The 19,273-nt window shown below is 37.9% G+C and overlaps 1 protein-coding gene across 2 annotated transcripts in view; it reads left to right on the top strand.

The window, feature by feature from the left end:
• The window catches only part of LOC103717336 (chromatin structure-remodeling complex protein SYD-like), a 33,033-nt gene extending 13,989 nt beyond the window's left edge, over positions 1-19,044 (top strand). For both annotated transcript variants that reach the window (XM_008805669.4, XM_008805668.4), the window contains exons 8-30: positions 1,882-1,979; positions 2,323-2,508; positions 2,696-2,876; positions 2,962-3,156; positions 3,226-3,269; positions 3,440-3,496; positions 3,634-3,730; positions 3,843-4,015; positions 4,097-4,310; positions 4,622-4,747; positions 4,839-4,928; positions 7,288-7,404; positions 7,489-7,569; positions 7,644-7,751; positions 10,313-10,482; positions 10,640-10,718; positions 10,816-10,890; positions 13,642-13,739; positions 13,825-13,932; positions 14,072-14,129; positions 14,255-14,464; positions 14,552-18,392; positions 18,495-19,044. In XM_008805669.4, the coding sequence (XP_008803891.1) occupies positions 1,882-1,979; positions 2,323-2,508; positions 2,696-2,876; positions 2,962-3,156; positions 3,226-3,269; positions 3,440-3,496; positions 3,634-3,730; positions 3,843-4,015; positions 4,097-4,310; positions 4,622-4,747; positions 4,839-4,928; positions 7,288-7,404; positions 7,489-7,569; positions 7,644-7,751; positions 10,313-10,482; positions 10,640-10,718; positions 10,816-10,890; positions 13,642-13,739; positions 13,825-13,932; positions 14,072-14,129; positions 14,255-14,464; positions 14,552-18,392; positions 18,495-18,496 (6,408 nt within the window). In that variant the 3' untranslated portion in view covers positions 18,497-19,044. The remainder of the gene's footprint in view (positions 1-1,881; positions 1,980-2,322; positions 2,509-2,695; positions 2,877-2,961; positions 3,157-3,225; positions 3,270-3,439; positions 3,497-3,633; positions 3,731-3,842; positions 4,016-4,096; positions 4,311-4,621; positions 4,748-4,838; positions 4,929-7,287; positions 7,405-7,488; positions 7,570-7,643; positions 7,752-10,312; positions 10,483-10,639; positions 10,719-10,815; positions 10,891-13,641; positions 13,740-13,824; positions 13,933-14,071; positions 14,130-14,254; positions 14,465-14,551; positions 18,393-18,494) is intronic.
• The last annotated feature ends 229 nt before the right edge of the window (positions 19,045-19,273 follow it).

Raw genomic sequence — 19,273 nt, 5'->3', positions numbered from 1 at the left:
CTATTTCGGGCACTGTTTAGAACTTTTCTTTTGACTGCCTGCCTATCACAGTTTACTGGTTATTGCGAGAAACATGCCTTCTAAGGTTGGTATTTTCATACTTTTGACCTCAATCAAATACTAAAACAAAGCATATTTTAAATACATGCTCATCACATTGGTCGATAAGAATCATCTAAATTTTTGATGACATTTATGAGTCTTCACAAATAAAAATTTGCAAGACTTGTACCAATTCACACTAGTTGGACGTCTACTGATAAAAGTCATTTCTTAGAAGCCATTATTCCGGAATGTGCTTATGGGAGGTGCCTGATAAGTTTGATATATGACTTCTTCTAAATTGAACAATTGGGAATTCTGTATGATAGATTTTATCAGTATGTATGAAGATTGGTTTAGTCATCTTCATGTTAGGTATTGTTTCTAAGTTTTGCAATGTATTCTCTTTGTCCTTTCTTCCTTGTTTGAGCCGTTTGCTTTCTATGTGCTCTATGTGGTTATGAACCTACATTCATAGATATGTACATTTAACTAGCACAAACTCCTCGTAAGCAGTTTGAGCCAGTGGTTTGGTAGTTGCCTAGGAAAGTTGATGCTTACACTTCCTTTAACAAATGCAACATAGATGCAAAATACATGCATAAACATAGACATATGCAAGAAAGGCAGATGAGTGCCTGCTTTTTTGTTTCTTAAGTCTAGATCTTTTTCTAATATTTTTAAAAAACAAGAAATGTCACTTTTTGAATGTATAAACAGTATATTTCACATTTATGAATGATAACATGGAACCCTTTACTGACTAGTGACTATGATTACTTAATACATGTTATAATCATTATAACAACTTACATTTGCAGACTGATGTAGAAAATGGCTTCCTCCTATGCAATTTCAAAAATCTTGATAATTATATGTACAGATTGCTACATATCATTATATACCATTTGTTAGACTATAATATAGATTGCAAATGACTCTAGTTACCCTTATAGATATTGGCGATTATGTGCTTATTAGCAACATGGTTTAAGTATGTTTTATGATATAGCATAACATATGAATACATAATATTAATATATGATCATGCTTTCAATGCAGTCCACAATTTGTTCCCTCCATATTTTCTGCAACTCTAAAGTTTCATTATTTAACTTTGATCAATTCATCTCTAGGAAACGTTTCATTTTTGCACCATTAAGAATTTAAGATAGTACAGAATTATTTGATATCTTATGGTTTCTTTTCATTGCTTATTTTGTATTGAAATTTACATCCATTAGCCTATCCTATCTCTTGAATGTGCACTAATGTTAAAGTAATTTTTGTGGTACAATATTGATGTGCACTGTAAAAAAGATCAAGTGAGAACTGAATTAGTTAATAATATTTGGACATGATATGCCTTATGTCTACTGATATGGTATTCAATATAAGGACCAAATATATATCTTTGTTCATATTTTCTTGATTTGTTTTCTCTTCGTTGTCTCATCTCCTTGATTGTCCTTGTAACCTCCTCCACGTCCTCCCTCACCCCCCTCTGCTTCTATAAACTTTTTTCTTGTTCAACATTGTTCTTGCCCTGCCTATTGAAGAAGTGGAAAGGAAATGTGAACCTTTTCTAAAAAAATTGCTGCGATGGGAAACCATTATATTGTATCATGAACCCTTTTTTCTTCTGGATCAGTAAGTACTAATGTGGTGGTGCCCCCTGATTATATATCTTCCTGTTGTTTGAGATCCATCTGGCAAGTCTTCATAAAATATGATGTTTGTTTATAATTCTCTAGATGCAGATCTGTTATGTGTTGTACATTAGTTATTTTCCTTTCTTTTGTATTGTAAAATATCCTTCTAATCTATTTTCTTAATCAGGAAAATGTGAGTTCCTCAGAAGATCTCTCTGCCAAGACAAAAAGTGTTATTGAATTGAAAAAGCTTCAACTTCTGCAGCTTCAACGTCGTTTACGCAGGTGCCTAAGCTCTTTATTTGATACATATTTTGAATAAAGCTCTCTGTAATACTTAGCAAGGGCGTAATGCAAGGTTTGCTGTATCCATTTAGTACCGTACTGTACCGGGCATACTGTACTGGTATGCAGTCTCATACCATACCGACACTCGGTAAGTCTTGCTGTCTCATACTGTACCGCATACCGATACTGTAATAGGATGGTAGTGGTACAAGGTCTGGTATCGAGATGGTGAACCTTGGCATAATGTCTTATCAATTTAATTGCTCCAACCTTTTCTTTGGTATGCACTTTCTGTTTTTCAAATTATCTTTCTTGACACTTTTATTTTTCCACTGGGCAGTGATTTTCTGAATGATTTTTTCAAACCAATCACATCTGACATGGACCGTTTGAAATCAATCAAGAAACATAGACATGGAAGGAGAATGAAGCAACTTGAAAAATTTGAACAGAAAATGAAGGAAGAGAGGCAAAAGCGAATTCGTGAAAGACAGAAAGAATTCTTTGGTGAAATAGAAATCCATAAGTGGGTATTATCATGCAATTATCTCACAACAGTCAACTTTTTTCCTTTTAACTGAAGCATCTTCAATACCTATAATAGTCTCATTGTAAAACTTTTTGGAGTTTGTATTATGCTTTAGTTATTGTTTCAGCTGTTCACGTAGCATGCCAGCACTATTGATGTCAGACCTTGCGCACTGAATTTACAGAGAGAAACTAGAGGACTGTTTCAAGGTCAAGAGAGAGCGCTGGAAGGGTTTCAACAGATATGTGAAAGAGTTCCATAAAAGGAAGGAACGAATACATCGAGAGAAGATTGACAGGATCCAGCGTGAGAAGATTAATCTACTAAAGAACAATGACGTGGAGGGATACTTGAGAATGGTTCAGGTTGGTACCAATATTCTATTTGTAGTTACTTTGCTTCATTTGTAACTCATATTCTTTTTGTATTCATCCATGTGTTTCTGTATAGGATGCAAAATCAGATCGCGTTAAACAGCTCCTCAAAGAGACAGAGAAGTATCTTCAGAAGCTGGGTTCAAAGTTACAAGATGCTAAGGTGATGTCAAGGCGGTTTGAGATGGAAATGGATGATAGCCGAGCAGTTAATTTTGTTGAGAAGAATGATTTTTCAGATGACGATGAAGATGAATGCGACCAGGCTCAGGTAAGTTGTTTTTGTGTACTTTATAGGATGGTTTATATCTCCATCTAACTTTGGCTCCCCGTGCTGCAGCATTATCTGGAAAGCAATGAAAAATACTATAAGTTGGCTCACAGGTACTCATAATGTCTGATTTAAATTTTCTATTTCTTGCTTATTTAGAGGTTACATATCCATGATTGCTGGCTGTTGATTTTTTTCATAAGATTTCTGGTAAAATTCTAGTGATATTCACTAACCATTTGTTTTCAAATATTATAATATGATGAATATTATGTATTTTCAGTGTAAAAGAGATAATAAATGAGCAGCCAATCTCTCTTCGGGGTGGAAAATTGCGGGAGTAAGTGATACTTAGATTCAGTTTTACTATCATTTACTTTCAGTTGCTTTCGTAGTAACTTTTATCTTTGATTATGGGTCATAGTGTAGCATTCTATGAAAACTTCAACTAATGTGATTTTTGCCATTCGGTTATAGGTATCAGATGAATGGTTTGCGTTGGTTGGTCTCCTTGTACAATAACCACTTGAATGGGATTCTAGCAGATGAAATGGGACTAGGAAAAACTGTTCAAGTATGGCTTAGTGCGATATTATGTCTGTTTGTTTGATTCTTTCTGTGAGTTTCATTTGTTATCTTCGTGTCCTGAACATGCAAGAAGAAACTGACAAGCCTCTTATTAACAGGTCATTTCTCTGATATGTTATCTTATGGAAACAAAAAATGATAGGGGCCCATTTCTTGTTGTAGTACCATCATCTGTACTTCCTGGATGGGAATCTGAAATCAGCTTCTGGGCACCTGGTGTAAACAAAATTGCATATGCTGGTCCTCCTGAAGAGAGGCGTAGATTATTCAAGTAATGGCACATTGTTGTGAAGAATATTGTTTTGCCATTTTTTATGGGGAGAGGAATCTTGACTGTCTCTTTCTTCTGCAGAGAAATGATCATTCATCAGAAATTCAATGTTCTTCTAACAACTTATGAATACCTGATGAACAAGCATGATAGACCAAAGTTAAGCAAAATTCATTGGCATTATATAATAATTGACGAAGGCCATCGCATTAAGAATGCATCCTGTAAGCTCAATGCAGACTTGAAGCATTACCAGAGCTCTCACCGCTTGCTCTTGACTGGAACACCTCTACAGGTTGTCTTGTACTCATCTTTGGATCTGTCCCCTTGTTATGCTATTTACTTATATTATTTTCATTTTGAATTTTATCCCAGCAAGACTGGTTGTTTCATCAATGTTCTTTTCCTTTTATTAGTTGCATTTAGTGTCCTATTTATTAAGTCCTTAAGCATTGTTTGATGTCATCTCTAAGTGTTTGCTGTTCTATGCTGATATATCTTTTTTCCTTAATCTTTACCGAAACAATTTGCTGTACACTCAAGTTTTGTTTATAATCTGATAGTAAATTTCCTTTTGCTGATAGCACCTGCCAATTTTTTATGTAGAACAATCTTGAGGAGCTTTGGGCACTTCTCAATTTCTTGTTACCTAATATTTTCAACTCATCAGAGGATTTCTCACAATGGTTTAATAAACCATTTGAGGGTAGCGGTGATAACAATCCTGATGAAGTAAGTTTTTTTTTTAATTTTAAATTTATGATATTAAATTATGATGGTATTTTCATTTTTTATTAACATAAATACTGTCACACATATGCAGGCTTTACTTTCTGAGGAGGAGAATCTTTTGATTATAAACCGCCTTCACCAAGTTCTTCGACCTTTTGTACTTCGAAGGCTGAAACATAAGGTCTGCAATTGCATTGTGTATGTTTATGTCAAGATTATACCTTTAGGTTTATATCAAGATTATACCTTTTCTTTTTAAGTAACTCTGAACTTGTGAAACACAAGGTCTGCTTTGTGTCAGAGTAATGCTCATATTATGCTAATTTTCTGCAGGGACTCATCCCTTTTCATGATTAATGTCATTCTTTTAAAATGTTGATGCTTTAAATGCATATTACATCTATCTAGAAAATATATTTGACATTGGATTTTCTTCTGGTCACCACTGTATACTATGCATGCAACTTCATACAAATTCTCCACAATTTTGTAACTGACTTCTTGCTTCTGAATTTATGGATATACTCTGTACTGCCATTGCCAAGCTACATGTCATCACAAATTCTCTTTTATGGCATTGTTTTCATTTGTTTTGGACATAAAACTTTCATCTTTTCTGGAGGATGACTGATGGTAACTTGTAACATCTAGCAAAACCCACCAGCAGTTGCTAGTTTCCTGTCATCTTGTGAAACATATACCATAACTGTACAGTTACCATCCAGCCTTTTCCCAACTATTTGGGGTCAGCATCTGGGAGGAAATTTAACTTTTGAAAATTGAGGTGGAACTCTAAGTTAGGGCATTTTTCTTAATAATGTCATGAACTTAAAGCTGGCTTGTCAAACTGCTATTATGTGCTCAACCTTTTGTTGTCAGTGAAAGTTAATATACTGCAGAAGACTAGGCAATACGAGGCGGAAATTCCAAGGTCAGTTGGAGAGAGATGCTAAGTGACTGCATGGCTTGTGGAAGATGAAGGATCTTGTATCAGTCTGTGAGATTATTTCCATCTTGAAGCATCTAGGGGCATCAGCTGCAAATCCAACAGCTGAAGATTAAACTGTGACAAAACATTCTGTTGACAAAGATCTAGCAGATGGAGAGTTGAAAGTTGTGGATCACTCATTTGGACAATCTATGCTAACAAATGCATCATCCGAGGAGACAGAGATTAAAGGCTTGTTGGTCGAGGGAAAACAGTGGTCAAGGTTTATCTGACATTATGATGTTAAAACACCAGATCAAATATCTGCAAAAAGAAAGTCCATCACAAGGTGTAACCACTAGAAAGGTGTTATGCTTATCCTTGACAATTTTCAAGACCCTATTTTTATTTACCTTCATTAAGAAATCTGAGTATCCGTGACAATTGATTGAGATGAACAAGACTGAGCCACCGCCATATACTGGAGGGCATATTGGATGATGACCTGTTTGACAGGGTACATGTCTGTACCATGTCGTTCCAAGGTGTACTGAAAACAAGGAGAGGGAGAAAAGGAGAAAGGTAGAGAGTGAGAGAGAGAGAGAGGGAGGGAGAGAGCAGGAGGGAGAGAGCAAGGGGGAGGGCTTAGGGTTAAACCCTTCCTAACCCTAGCAAAACGCGCGCGCGAGAGAGAGAGAGGAGGGTCGAGGAAAACCTTTACCCTAATGCTTCGAGCACCTTGGGGGGTTGGAGGGGGGGGGAGGCGATAAACATGTAGAGGTTTTAATCTATGGTCGGCCTTTGTTTCGAGCCAACAGGGTGAACCATCATGGTTCCCCCGGTAGTTTGGTTTGTTGGTTCGGTGTGGTATGACCAACCATGGTCTTATCTGACAGATATGACTTCATCGTCCAATTATGGAGTTGTTATTGTGGGATAGATATGTAGACATTATATATATATATATCATGGATGAGATCTTCATGGTGGTGGCATCAAGGCAGATAAATATCAAAGTATGTTTAGATTTTTTTTTATAGCTAATTTGTTGTTTTATTGAGTTGTATGGGTCTATTTTAAATCTTCTTGGAGTCAATTGTGTAATTTATATTTTCTTGTCATAATTGTATTGACATTTAGGGCTTTTTTAAGTCGGTTTTTGGATCCTAATTTCTGAAAGACTGTTGGGCAGTCCTACTTTAGACAATTTGTCATAGGGTAACTTAGAAAATTTTGGGGAAATTGCAACTGAGTTTTAAAGTTATTTCGATGCATTTTTATCTGATATTTCATCAAAGGTTTTAAATCTTGGTGGGACATCCCGGAGGATATGCCGGGAACGGGTATTGTCTCGTGTTGGATGGGGCTGTGGAACCATTGTCCCAGCATCCTAATCAGCATGTTCTGGGACTTCCCCTATTCCAAAACCATGGTAGCCCTATCCTATGGGATTTAAAACCTTGAATTGAATGGTTTGTATAGACTTCTGGCTATTATTTTTCTGATTTTCAGCTAGTCTGTACATGTAATAGTCTCCAATTTTTTTTTATTGTAAATAAATCTTGATTTCTTGTGCTAATTTCTGCTTTTTTGGACATTTCTCTTTGCTTAGGTTGAGAATGAGTTGCCTGAGAAAATTGAAAGGCTAATAAGATGCGAAGCTTCTGCTTATCAAAAACTTTTAATGAAAAGAGTGGAGGAGAATCTTGGTTCAATTGGAAATTCAAAGGTGCTTTCATTAACCCTCTTCTTTGTGTGCCATGCTTGTGTTTTTGCCATTACTTCACAGAATCTTTCTATGATCTTCAATCAGGGTCGTTCCGTACATAATACTGTGATGGAATTGCGCAATATATGCAATCACCCATACCTCAGTCAACTTCATGCTGAAGAGGCAAGTTTCAGCTATTAAATATCTAGTAAATTTGCTTGACTTGTTTCCCTATTATTTTTTTTCCGTGTTTGCAGGTTGATACTTTTTTACCTAAACATTATTTGCCTTCTCTTGTGAGACTTTGTGGAAAGCTTGAAATGTTGGACCGCTTGCTACCCAAGCTCAGGACAACTGATCATCGGGTAGGTGAAACTTCACAATGTTTTTCCTTATGTAAATGGAACTTGTCTACACAAATTATATTTGTTTAAATGTGGCATTTACTTTTGACCTTTTTGTTCATGTGTATAGTTATGCTGATATTAAATATAATAAATGCTACAATAGTAGTAATACGAGATAGGTAGATAGGTAGATAAATAGGTCTATAATATTATAATTACTGCTAGCTGTAATAACAAATCATAAGTGTCAAGGAATATTTGTATAACTTCTAATAGGAATCTATTTAAGCAACTGATGACCATTTAAGGGATATTTGTTATATTTATGCACTAAAGTAAGAAGAGAGGTTAGGCTTTTCGGCTGTGCAAGTCTCACTCTGTTCTCTTTGCCTTCCTATCTCCTGTTCTCTCCTCTAGTTGTTTCTTCTTCTACCTATTGTTACTTCCTTTTCATACTCATTCCATCATTTAAATGCCTGGTGCCACATCTTGGGACAACATTAACATTGTTAATGGCCTTGAGCCATGCCAAATCTAGTTATAGGTTCTTTTTACTTTCATTCTAGGCCATTTAAGTTTTTTCTTTTTCTAAAGATTTTTATGTCCTTATTCATTAGCTTTCTTTTGAGTGTTTTGATTAGTCTGTTCATTTTAGCTACCAGTTTGGCTTTATTTTAACTTGAATTTTGTTTGGTTTAGTTAACTTCCTGATTGAAAAAGAAAATCTCGTACATTTTTAATTAGAAGTTCCGTGTTTGCCAACTCTTCATTCTTCTTTATCTGGCTTTTATTTCTTTTGAGATTTTCAATTCGCCATATTTTTTGGATTTTGGAGGGTGTTGTTTGAGTTTTCTATTTTTCTTTCTCATCAATCAGCTAATAACTCTTATCAAGTTTTGATGGATCAGACTTGGCATTTAACCTCCTCGTTTTTTTTCCGCTCAATTAGAAAACATTGAAGTCCCTTTACTTGTTTTTGATTTGCTAACAGGTTGATACTTGGTCTTTTTTTAATATAATTCTTGTTTGAGCTATCCTATTTTGTTTCACACTTATAAATTTATTGTTTACTTCCTTTTGGTAATTGCATTTTACTTGTATGAGATTTAATACCTTAAGGAAGCTCCATTCATTGGATTTTACTTATATGGGTTTCAATACCCTCAATAAGTTCGATTCACAGCATTTATTCATGGCTTTTCTTTTGCCTCTCTTTATTTTGTCATAGGATGCCTATGGGCCCCACAATTTGCTCTAGGCATCCACCTTTGCTTTTCTGAATCACTCTTGACCATCTTTTGGTTCTTTCGAGATCTGTAAATACGATTCACCCTTTTGGGCTGGCAAAATATTCCTATAATTGATATCCATGCTCTATTTACCTTGCTTGTCATCTTGTCAGTCTTTCGGCTCGGATGGTTCCTCTCATTGCCTTTCAGATTCCAATTTGAACTCTTCAGCTCACTATCATTACTATGGTTCTTTTCTACATTGGTGGATTTCCCGTTTGATACCATTGCTAGTCTACGTTTCAATGTTATGGATGCCACGATTTCAGAGGGTCAGTTTGGCCACACAGAATTTTCCTTTGAGCTTCCTTTAGAGTCCAGGTCACATGGTTATGATATATTTAGATTTCAATGATTCGTTGCTGCAGAATACCAACGGAGCTTTGCTAGTTCCTCATGATACTTTCTCAATCATCACATGAACATGCCTTAGCACCTCCCGCATTGCTTCTTTCTTTCTTTTTCTTTTTGCTTTTTTTTGTTGGTAAAGCTTGTGACTCCTCATTTGTGGTCATGCATCTTGAGCAACATATTGATTTGTCTTATGAACCCAACATCATATCAACTTTATATTCAGCTAAGTACATACCATTTCCATCATGCAACCACTTGCACTTTTGCTTTCTGGTCAATTGCTTTATCATAAGCTTTGTCCTCAGCCCTGGAATGAGAAAATCTGGTTCCGCACCAACATTGTGTTTACTTGTAATTTTTTATTCTTTTTTTTTTTGGAGGGGGTGGGAAAGGGGGTTGGCGTACCCTATTTCACTTAGTGTGCTGTTTACTGAGTTGCTCTTACTTTCCTCTCGCAAGTATTTAGCGGGCCCTTTGTCACAACACCTATGTTTTATATATGAACCCTACAAAATCACTTTTTTTGTAGGATGAGTCAGATTGAACTCATATGTTTGGCAATTATATGCTTCTAGTTCTTTCTAGTAGACTAAATTTATTACATCATAATTATAATATAACCTGAACTCTGATGTATTAGATTTCATAACCATCATAGGTTATTCCCTTGAACACTTTACTTTTTTTCATTGTGCATGAATATTTTTATTGCTAGTTGTAGGCATGTGGATCTGTGTAGCCGTTGTTGTATTTTAAAACCTTCTATTGATGCTTGCAAAATTTATGAACTTTATGGGTCCCTGAGTAGCACTATGGTGGTCATGCTTTTAACTAGTTCAACCTGAAATTCGCTATACATTTTAATGCAACTGTTGTTGTCTTGAAAGAATTATGGTGATACTACATTCTGTATGATTTAGACTGACATTGCTGCAGGTTCTACTTTTCTCCACAATGACGAGATTGCTTGATGTTATGGAGGAATATCTGGCTTGGAAACGTTATAAGTACCTTCGTCTGGATGGACACACTTCAGGACATGAACGTGGAGCTCTCATCGAGGAATTCAATCGTCCTGACTCAGAATTTTTTATATTTCTGCTAAGGTTCCTGTGTACTTAATAATGGATAGGGGATCTGCCAGCTTTCTCTCTTTTTGTTCATTAGGGATTAATAGCAAAAATTATTGGCTAATTTCTCTTCGGTTGTTATAGCTGAATAAACAAGACCTGAAATAGTTTACTTATTTCCCACGTCTGGTAGTATTCGAGCTGGAGGCGTAGGAGTAAATCTTCAAGCAGCTGATACTGTCATCATATTTGACACTGATTGGAATCCTCAGGCAATTTATAATACCTTATTCTGTCTAACAAGTTTCTGTATGTTTGTTGACTTTTTCATCTGTCTTGATGCCTACTTTCTGCTTGGTGTATATATAGGTTGACCTCCAAGCACAGGCAAGGGCCCATAGGATTGGCCAAAAGAAGGATGTACTTGTTCTACGGTTAGAGACGGTTAGTATTATGCTCTTTAATGAAACTTCTCAAGCATTTGTGTTCACTCCTCTTCGACTCATTCTTTAGCTCTTTTGTGCTGGATGACATTATGTTACCATAAGCAAATAAATGCAAATTGATAATCATGAATTTCTCATATATTGATAGCTTATAAGAACCCTTGTTGTTGGTATTGTTTTGAAGTGGCTTATGAGTGGTATGATTAACTTTCTGCTAGTGTTGACACCTGTTGCAGGTCCAGATAATTTTTTTTCCTCCAAAACTTGATTATCTTGACATTCCCAAAATATATGGTTAAAGGATAAATGAGTTTTGATTTGTCAGGTGGAAGTGAGGGATCTATTTAAACCATTATTAGCGGTTGAATGGTAATGGATATGACGACTGCATCTGAGTAGATCTGAGCATATGTTGGGTTGGGGCTGGTTCGGGCTGGTCCATATATCAACTTCAAGGCAACATATGCTGCCTTGAGCCAGGTCCCACTTGGGCCTAATTTTTGCATTATGAACCTGGTCCAACGTTATATTCTTAGTCCACAGCCCAACCTAACCGAGCCTAACTGACCAAATGTTACCCAAACTCCCTATCCCTGAAGCAACGCCATTGAGAGGGGATTTAATATATGGATGGCAGAAGCAGGAGAAGATCCGGCCTGTAGGTAAAGAGGGTACAAGAGGAGACTAATAATTGGTAGTCAATCTGCAACTGGGTGGGACCTGGACCTGACCTGGTTACGTTTTGGGTCATGATTTTGGATCCAGTCTCAACTGATTGTCTAATCAGATCGAGTTGGGCCAGGCACATGGGAAGAATTTTATACCCTACAAGCCATTCATGCCAGGCCAAGGTCAAGCATGTCCCAGACCCAACCCAAAATGTTCATATTTGGGTTGGGATGGGTCTGCAATTAGCAATCCATTTACAGGTAAAAGTATAATAATTGAGTATCAAATACAAAATTACGAAAAGTAGTTTTCTAATAAACCTAGAGGGTTGCCAACTGAACATGAGTTTTCATTCAAATAAAACTTATTAAATATGATACAAGAAAATAAACATTCTTAAGTACAAGTGCATGAACTATGACTTTAAAGAATAAATAATTGATAAACTTGAGAAATTGCAACAAAGCATCTACAGAAACAAATAATGAATGACTAGACCTAGGTGAGAGGAGATTTGAGGAGCTGGGATTGCCGGGGTGAAAGGAGAGGGAGAGGAGGTTAGTGAGGTGCTTGCTGCTCCAGCAAAGCGAGGGAGCAAGGGAGAGGTGTGTATTAGCTGATAGGGTGGATGATGGCTGAGGGACTCTCCATTTCATCCCTAATCTCTCTTTTGGCTGGGTCTGAATGTTGATTTGACCTCTATATCTACGCCCTGCTCTTACAGGCCAGAAGTTCCTATCCAAGCCTGCCTATTTACGGGCCAGGTGGGCAGGCCACTTCTGCACAGGTCAACATTTGAGCTTGCTAAGACTACATGTAGAGCTGGGATTTCCACCTCTCATATGTAGGAATCTTTTCTTTCAATGCCTAGACTTTCTTCATTTAGTTGGTTGCATTTGGTTTGGGTTCCTGACCTTATTCATGCTCACTCTTTCTCACATATGCATATATTCCATTTTAGTCTGTCCCTGTAATCAGGGAGATTGCACTTAATTTCAAGGTTACTGTGATAAGTTGCAAGGTCAAACAATCTCTAAAGCTGTGTCCTTTAACAAATTCTTGATGTATCCATTTATTTAACCTTTATTCTAAATATATTCCTCTTGTTTCCGTCTATCATACTGTCATGTGAAAGCTCTTATATAGTCAATTATGTTAGTAGCATTAGGTTCATTTTACTTAATTCTTCTGTAGCGCTAAGTCATCCAAAATTGCTACTAAGTTATTCAAGTTGTTTTTGTTGTCATGATAGAATATTATGACCGCGTAAACATCTTCCTCAAAAATGAAAATAGTTTGATAATTTTGATTATTAGATATGGCTGTTCATATAAAAAAGTTATGCAAGAACAGACATGAAATTCTTATTTACTTATATGCTGTGGTTTCTATGGCTAGCTTGTTAATCATTGTAATTCTATTTTCATAGATTAAAAAGAATGGTCGTCTCCTTGGAGACATTCGATAAAATTGGAATGCATACATTAAAAAGCTGGTCATGTTGGTTGGTGGGAGCCAGCATGTATCATGCCAGTGCCTAATTGGTGCCTAGCAGGTTGCATGCCAGCATGTCAGTTTTTAGCATGCTACCTTGTGCAGCAGGGCACTCTATGTGCCATAACTGTGCCAGACTAGCACTGCACAGGCATGTGCTATTTCAATCTTTTCTATTTCTGACATGCAGCCATCGTACACTTCCTTACCATTTCTTTATTGCTTATTATTATTTTTATAAACAATACACAGATTTTTTCCCTGTCTATCCATATTCATATGATATTCTGTTATATATCTTGAATTACTGAGCATTACATTTGTCTAAAGAATTTATTGTCTTCAGTCCCTGCATATAGGTTCTAGCATATCACTGCCTTTTGCGAGTATTGTAAAATATACTTGGTGATATTAGTGGCCTACCACTATGCTTTTCTAATTCTTTTGGCTCAAATTCTCTTCCAGCTCATTATTGTAATTTTAGTTCTAAAGAGTTCAATTGTACAAATGATTTCAGTATGCTGATTGTTATGTAATTCAGAAGTTTGTGTTTCCTGATATATTTCTTATGTTTACTATGATAAAGGTTCGCACTGTAGAAGAACAAGTTAGAGCTGCAGCTGAGCACAAACTAGGTGTTGCTAATCAGAGTATAACTGCAGGCTTTTTTGACAATAACACAAGGTATTTGTGTTAAAAGTCCATGACTTTTAAGAGTCAGAACGAACAGTTTTTGATATTCTGATAACTTTGGTTTGGTAAATTACAGTGCTGAAGATCGAAGGGAATATTTGGAGTCCCTCCTTAGGGAGTGCAAGAAAGAAGAGGCAGCTCCTGTTTTAGATGATGATGCTCTCAATGATCTCCTAGCCCGCAGGTAACATTTTATATATATCACATACTACTCTATTACCCTTTTAAGATGAGGAAATCTATTATAGCTGCTAAATTTGAAGGTAAATAAGCCTTTATTCTGTTCTGTTACAATTTAACATGTATGTTGATCTTGTTTGCAGTGAATCTGAGATTGATGTTTTTGAATCTGTTGATAAACAAAGGCATGAAGAAGAGATGGTCTGCCATTCCTTGCTAATTCATGCACATTTAGTATCTGTTTTTATTTGTTGGCAACACACTTAAAATCTAACGTACATATGCTTTTATGCTTAGTGATGTGGTTACTTCTCAAATGCCTGCAGGCAGCATGGCAGAGATTGGTGCAGGGAAGTTCAACAGAAGGGCTGGAGCCGTTACCGCTGCCTTCTCGTCTTGTTACAGATGAGGACCTGAAGCCTTTTTACAAAGCTATGATGATATATGAATCCTCAAATGTCAATGTAAAAAGAAAAGGTGAATATCTTGGGGGCCCTGACACACAGCAATATGGAAGGGGTAAACGGGCTCGTGAGGTTGGTGTGCACAATCCACATACAACTCAGAGCAAGTTGTCTATAGTTACACATTTTCAATGATATTCTTTTTTAATTTTCCCATAGGTCCGCTCTTATGAAGATCAGTGGACAGAAGAAGAATTCGAAAAACTTTGTCAGGTTGATTCCCCAGATTCACCCCAACCTACAGAATTACCAAAAGATCCGAGTGCGACAAAAGATTCAAGTGGCCCTAAAGTGAGTGCCTTGGAGGTGCAGTCATCTTCATCGAAAAATCCCTCGGCTACATCCAAAGAGTCATTGCAGCCATGTAAGGAGCCACCACCTCCAGCAAAACGGGGAAGGGGTAGACCAAAGAGATCAGCTACAGATGTCACACCATTTCCAGCTGCTTTGCCATCAAATATTATCAGCGCACAGGAAATGGGAACTCAGAGAGAAAATCTTGCTGTTTCCTCAACAGTTGCTGTACTAGATCCTGTTTCTACAAAGGAAACTACTGGGCATACACAGCATGAGGTTGGTGTAGGAACTACTGCCTTTCTGACATCACCTGGCCCTGCCGTGTCAGTTCAAGCTAAGGGTCGGAAGACTCAGAGTGGACAAACACCTCGAGGGCATGGCAGAAAACAGAAGTCCATGTCTTCTGCTGCTGGTGCTCAAGCTAATACAGTTACTGGACCTCTAAAGGGTATCGAAGCAGCAAATAATAAATCTGCAATTTCTGCATTTGCCCAAGAGAGTCCAAGTTTTGATAAAAGTTCAGGAATTGCGAATGCTCCTCCTACAGGCTACCAGGTTAACCCAATTTCAAGATTGCAGAAAGTTGTTGACACTGCCTCTGGCAGAGCCTCCAGTTCAGCACAAGTACCAGAGAAATTTAAGAACGCTTTACCTGCTGTGGACATGAGAGTAGGAAGAGGAATGCCGGCTTCTGAGACTAAACCATCTTCTATTGGAATGAAATTGACAGCAAGTGCGGATGGTATGAGCTTCATGCAGTCAAATATGCATGATAATGTGAAAGGTGTTGTGGGGCAAGCTGGTCCAGGTCAAATGTCTGGGCCATTTGCATCTGCTATGCCTGTGTTTGCACAAGATTTGAAAGAAGAGAGAAATCATATGGGGACAGATGTGGTATCTACTGATAAGCAGAAACCAGCTGAAATACAAGATGAATCTTCTCTTCGAAGTACCCAGAAAATAACATCTGGTTCTAATGTCATGTCAACTGAGAAGCAGAGCCCAACTGAGAAACAAGATGATTCTTCTCTTGTGAGCACCCAGAAAGCAATGGCTAGTGTTGATGTTAAATCTAGTGGGAAGCAGAAACCAATTGAAATAACAAGTCCTGATGTTAAATCCAGTGAGAAGCACAAATTAGTTGAAAAGTCACATGTTGCTTCCCTTCAAAACGTCCTTATAGTAGAACCTCATAGTGATGCCCTGGCTAGTCCTGTGAGTGGTGCAAGTAGTGACAAAGCCACCTCCAGTGATCAGCTACAGTGCCTGACGCCTGTTGAAGTCATCAAACACCAGGAACATGTAAACCTTGACATAGGGCCAGCTATGATGTCTGAGAGCATGAAGCATGGAAAAATACTGGTTGCTGTCCCTTTAGGTCAAATGCAATGCTCTCCTGTCCCTAATGTAACCCAAAGAGTAGCTGAGACCAAGGCTTCAGTTACAAGGAAAAAGGCCACTTCTCGCGAACCAAGAAATAGAAGCAATTCAGCAACAGCAGCTTGTGAACGCCGTGCTCGACTTACAGGATTGAAGCAGGCAGAAGGGTCAAAGAAGGTGGAGAGTAAGGGAAAATCTGTAAAGGCAGTCATTGTGAGAGAGAAACAGGAGACTGACAACATTAAAGCATGTACATTTGTCACTGTTTCTGGTTTGGAAGAGAAATTGCCAGAGATTCAGGTCCCTGTTACTCCTTCAACCCAGATGGAAATTTCATCTGAAAAGTCAGAACTATCCAAACAATTTAACAGGCACTCTGATATATGTGCAATTGAAGAAAGATCTGCCAGTGTGAGTGGGACAACTCTTGCAACTGCCAAATCAGAAATCAAATTGGTCCAAGATAATGTGCTTGGTACTGATGTTGATCTTATTAAATCACCAACCCCTGGTGTAAACGAAATTTTGCCATTAAACACTATCAGATCATCTTCAACGAACACAGAAGCAGGGAATGTTACAGGTAAAACTTCTTTTACACAGACAGAGGTACCTGAATCATCCACAGGAGATAAAAACAGTGCCTTATTACATGATCCTGTGGAATCTACATTAAAGAACAATGCAGATATAGAACTTGAGTCGTGCAAGGCTGGAACTGCTGTAGACCCGGGGGAGTCTGTGATTCTGACTTCAGAACCAAAGACTCTTGCAATAGGCAAAACAGTTAATCAACTAGCAAACCTACCCAGTGAGACTGCCATGCAGCAGCTGTGCACAAGAAATGCATCTCAATCGTGCCAAGTAGATGGTGGACCTGAGGTTCTCAAAACTAATGCTAAAGAAACTTCCTTGTTGGAAAGTGAACATGTGATCTCCACAGAAATGTGCTCTGTGCATCCAAGTAGCTGTGTCATCCCACCTGGTGTTGAATTTGCAGAGGAGAAAGATGTGGAGGTTGGCGAAACTCCATCTGATTTCATTTCTGTGAAGCTTGGTGAATATCCATCTAACCTCAGTTCTGGAGTTGCCAAAGAGAAGGAAAAAATTGTGGAGGTTGGTGAAGTCCCTCGTGTCCGTCCTCAAGTTGTGCAAGTCATCGCAGATGCAAGGCAAAGTGACAATGATAATCACCTTTCGCAGACTAGTACAGAAATGAACTGTTCTGTACGTCCTGGTTCTGAAGTTAATGCTTGTCTTTTGAAGGATGAGCTTATGGTTGATGTGGAAAAAACATCACTCGATCAATCTTGTTCGGAAAGTCCGAAGACACAGGCTGGCGATGGACCTTCACTGCCTGTGATAGCAGTTGCAGTTAAGGGCGAAGAACTGTCTCCAGTAGTGGCTGAAACAGACACTGGAAGCAAGCCAACATGTACACCGAAAGAAATCTTAACAGGGTCTATTGCAAATGATGTCTGCCCGGAAATCATTTGTGCTACTGCTGCAATAAATGATAACTTTAGCCATAGTGAGTCAATAATGAAAGAAGACTCTTTCTCTGCCTCGGTTGCAAGTAATGTTGCCAGCAATGATGAGCAAGCATCTGAAGCTAGGATTACTGCTGAATTTCCAATTGGCGAGCCAACCGAGTGTGATCCTTCTGCAAGTATTCCAGTTGATCAATCCATGACAGAAATGAAACCAGATAGCTCTGCCAGCAAGTATAGTTCTCCAGGTGAAACTGTTCCTGTGGCTGAAATTAACAATCATCCCATATGGAATTGTCATTCATCAGCAACTGCTCTACCAGAGACTAGCATATGCAGGGCAACTGAATGTGCACCGGACAAGCAAGAAACCAAGTGGGGTGTTAGTGAAGTGGCTGTAACGGGATCTGTTGCTACATATAAAAAATCAGAGCAAATTCAGAATGCTAATGACATTGCAGAATGCACTGCGGTAAAATTGTCAGATGTTCCTGTGTCAGGACAGACCCATCAACTGGATCAGCAAGTAGACTTGCCTGCTCATATTATTCAAACAGATAGTTCTTGTGAAACTTCCACTGCTAAAGAGACAGTAGATTGTTGTACTGGGTTAAATTGTGATAATGTTTCAAATTTGCCTGGTCGAACATTGGAGAGAGATGGTGAGCCTACCAACAAGAGTTGTAGTGATGATCTAACGCCTGAGGGTCCGAGTAAAGAGATCTCTGGTCACCGAGATGTGGACCCTGACGGTAAAGATAGTGGTCCGGCAGAAATGAATTGTTCTGAAGACCAAGCTGCTCCTGGTGCAGCCCCCACAGAAATCCATAATTGTGAGTAGAACCCTGATTCCTTTTGATACTATAATGTGAGATTTTACCTTCTAAAATTATATCATTTCTTGATGTGTTCATCATCTTATGCTTTGCAAACAGGAAAAGAAGCCATATGTGGACAAAGCAGCAGAGCTTAATGCAGAATATGAGCAAGAAATGGAGAACTTAGATGAAGAAAATGAGAAGTATGCAGAGCTATTCTCTTCCCTTTAATCCCATCTCTTTTGCTAGAGTAAGCACATTTCTACACGTTTCCTAAGGAAAAAAAGAATAAAAAGAGGAGTCTGAAAAGGAAGAAGAGTGGGGAGCAGAGGATTTTGATGCTGGAATGGTCTTAGCAAGAATAGTTCTATTTTTTTTTTCACCTGTAAACTTTGATGAATTTTGTTGCTTGGACACAAGGGCTTTGTCCCTGTAAAATAGTTGGTTACCTTACAGTAAGCAAATGTGGAAGCTATTCTAAGTTGTTAGCCCTTCACTTGGATGGTATTGGCGATAGTATTCCACTTGTTACATGGCTTGTCAGCTTTTTGCCAACCTATCCTGTAGCAATACTCTGCATTACAAGTTCAACTTGTTCCCAGCTGTTCTCCTTTGGGGACATACAGTGTTGCCCTAGCCTATTCTATCAGTGCTTTTGTGTTGTTCACTGTATCTTATTCAATATTGATACTGTATCTGGAATGTTGCAACCACTCGCATAAGATGAATTGGGAACTTCGATTGTATATCTAGTTATATTGGCCTTTTGGGGTTTCAATTTTTAAGTTAATCAACTTATGTTCATATCTATCTTTGTGAATTGGCATCAATGCAAAATTCTTCGACTGGTGGACCAGCTTTGCTTACTATATGGCTTGACACCACCTTGCACATAT

The sequence above is a fragment of the Phoenix dactylifera genome, unplaced genomic scaffold (assembly GCF_009389715.1).
Source record: "Phoenix dactylifera cultivar Barhee BC4 unplaced genomic scaffold, palm_55x_up_171113_PBpolish2nd_filt_p 000261F, whole genome shotgun sequence".
NCBI classification, from domain to species: Eukaryota; Viridiplantae; Streptophyta; class Magnoliopsida; order Arecales; family Arecaceae; genus Phoenix; species Phoenix dactylifera.
Note: the sequence above shows the minus strand (reverse complement) of the source record. Positions and strands in the feature narration are given on the sequence as shown.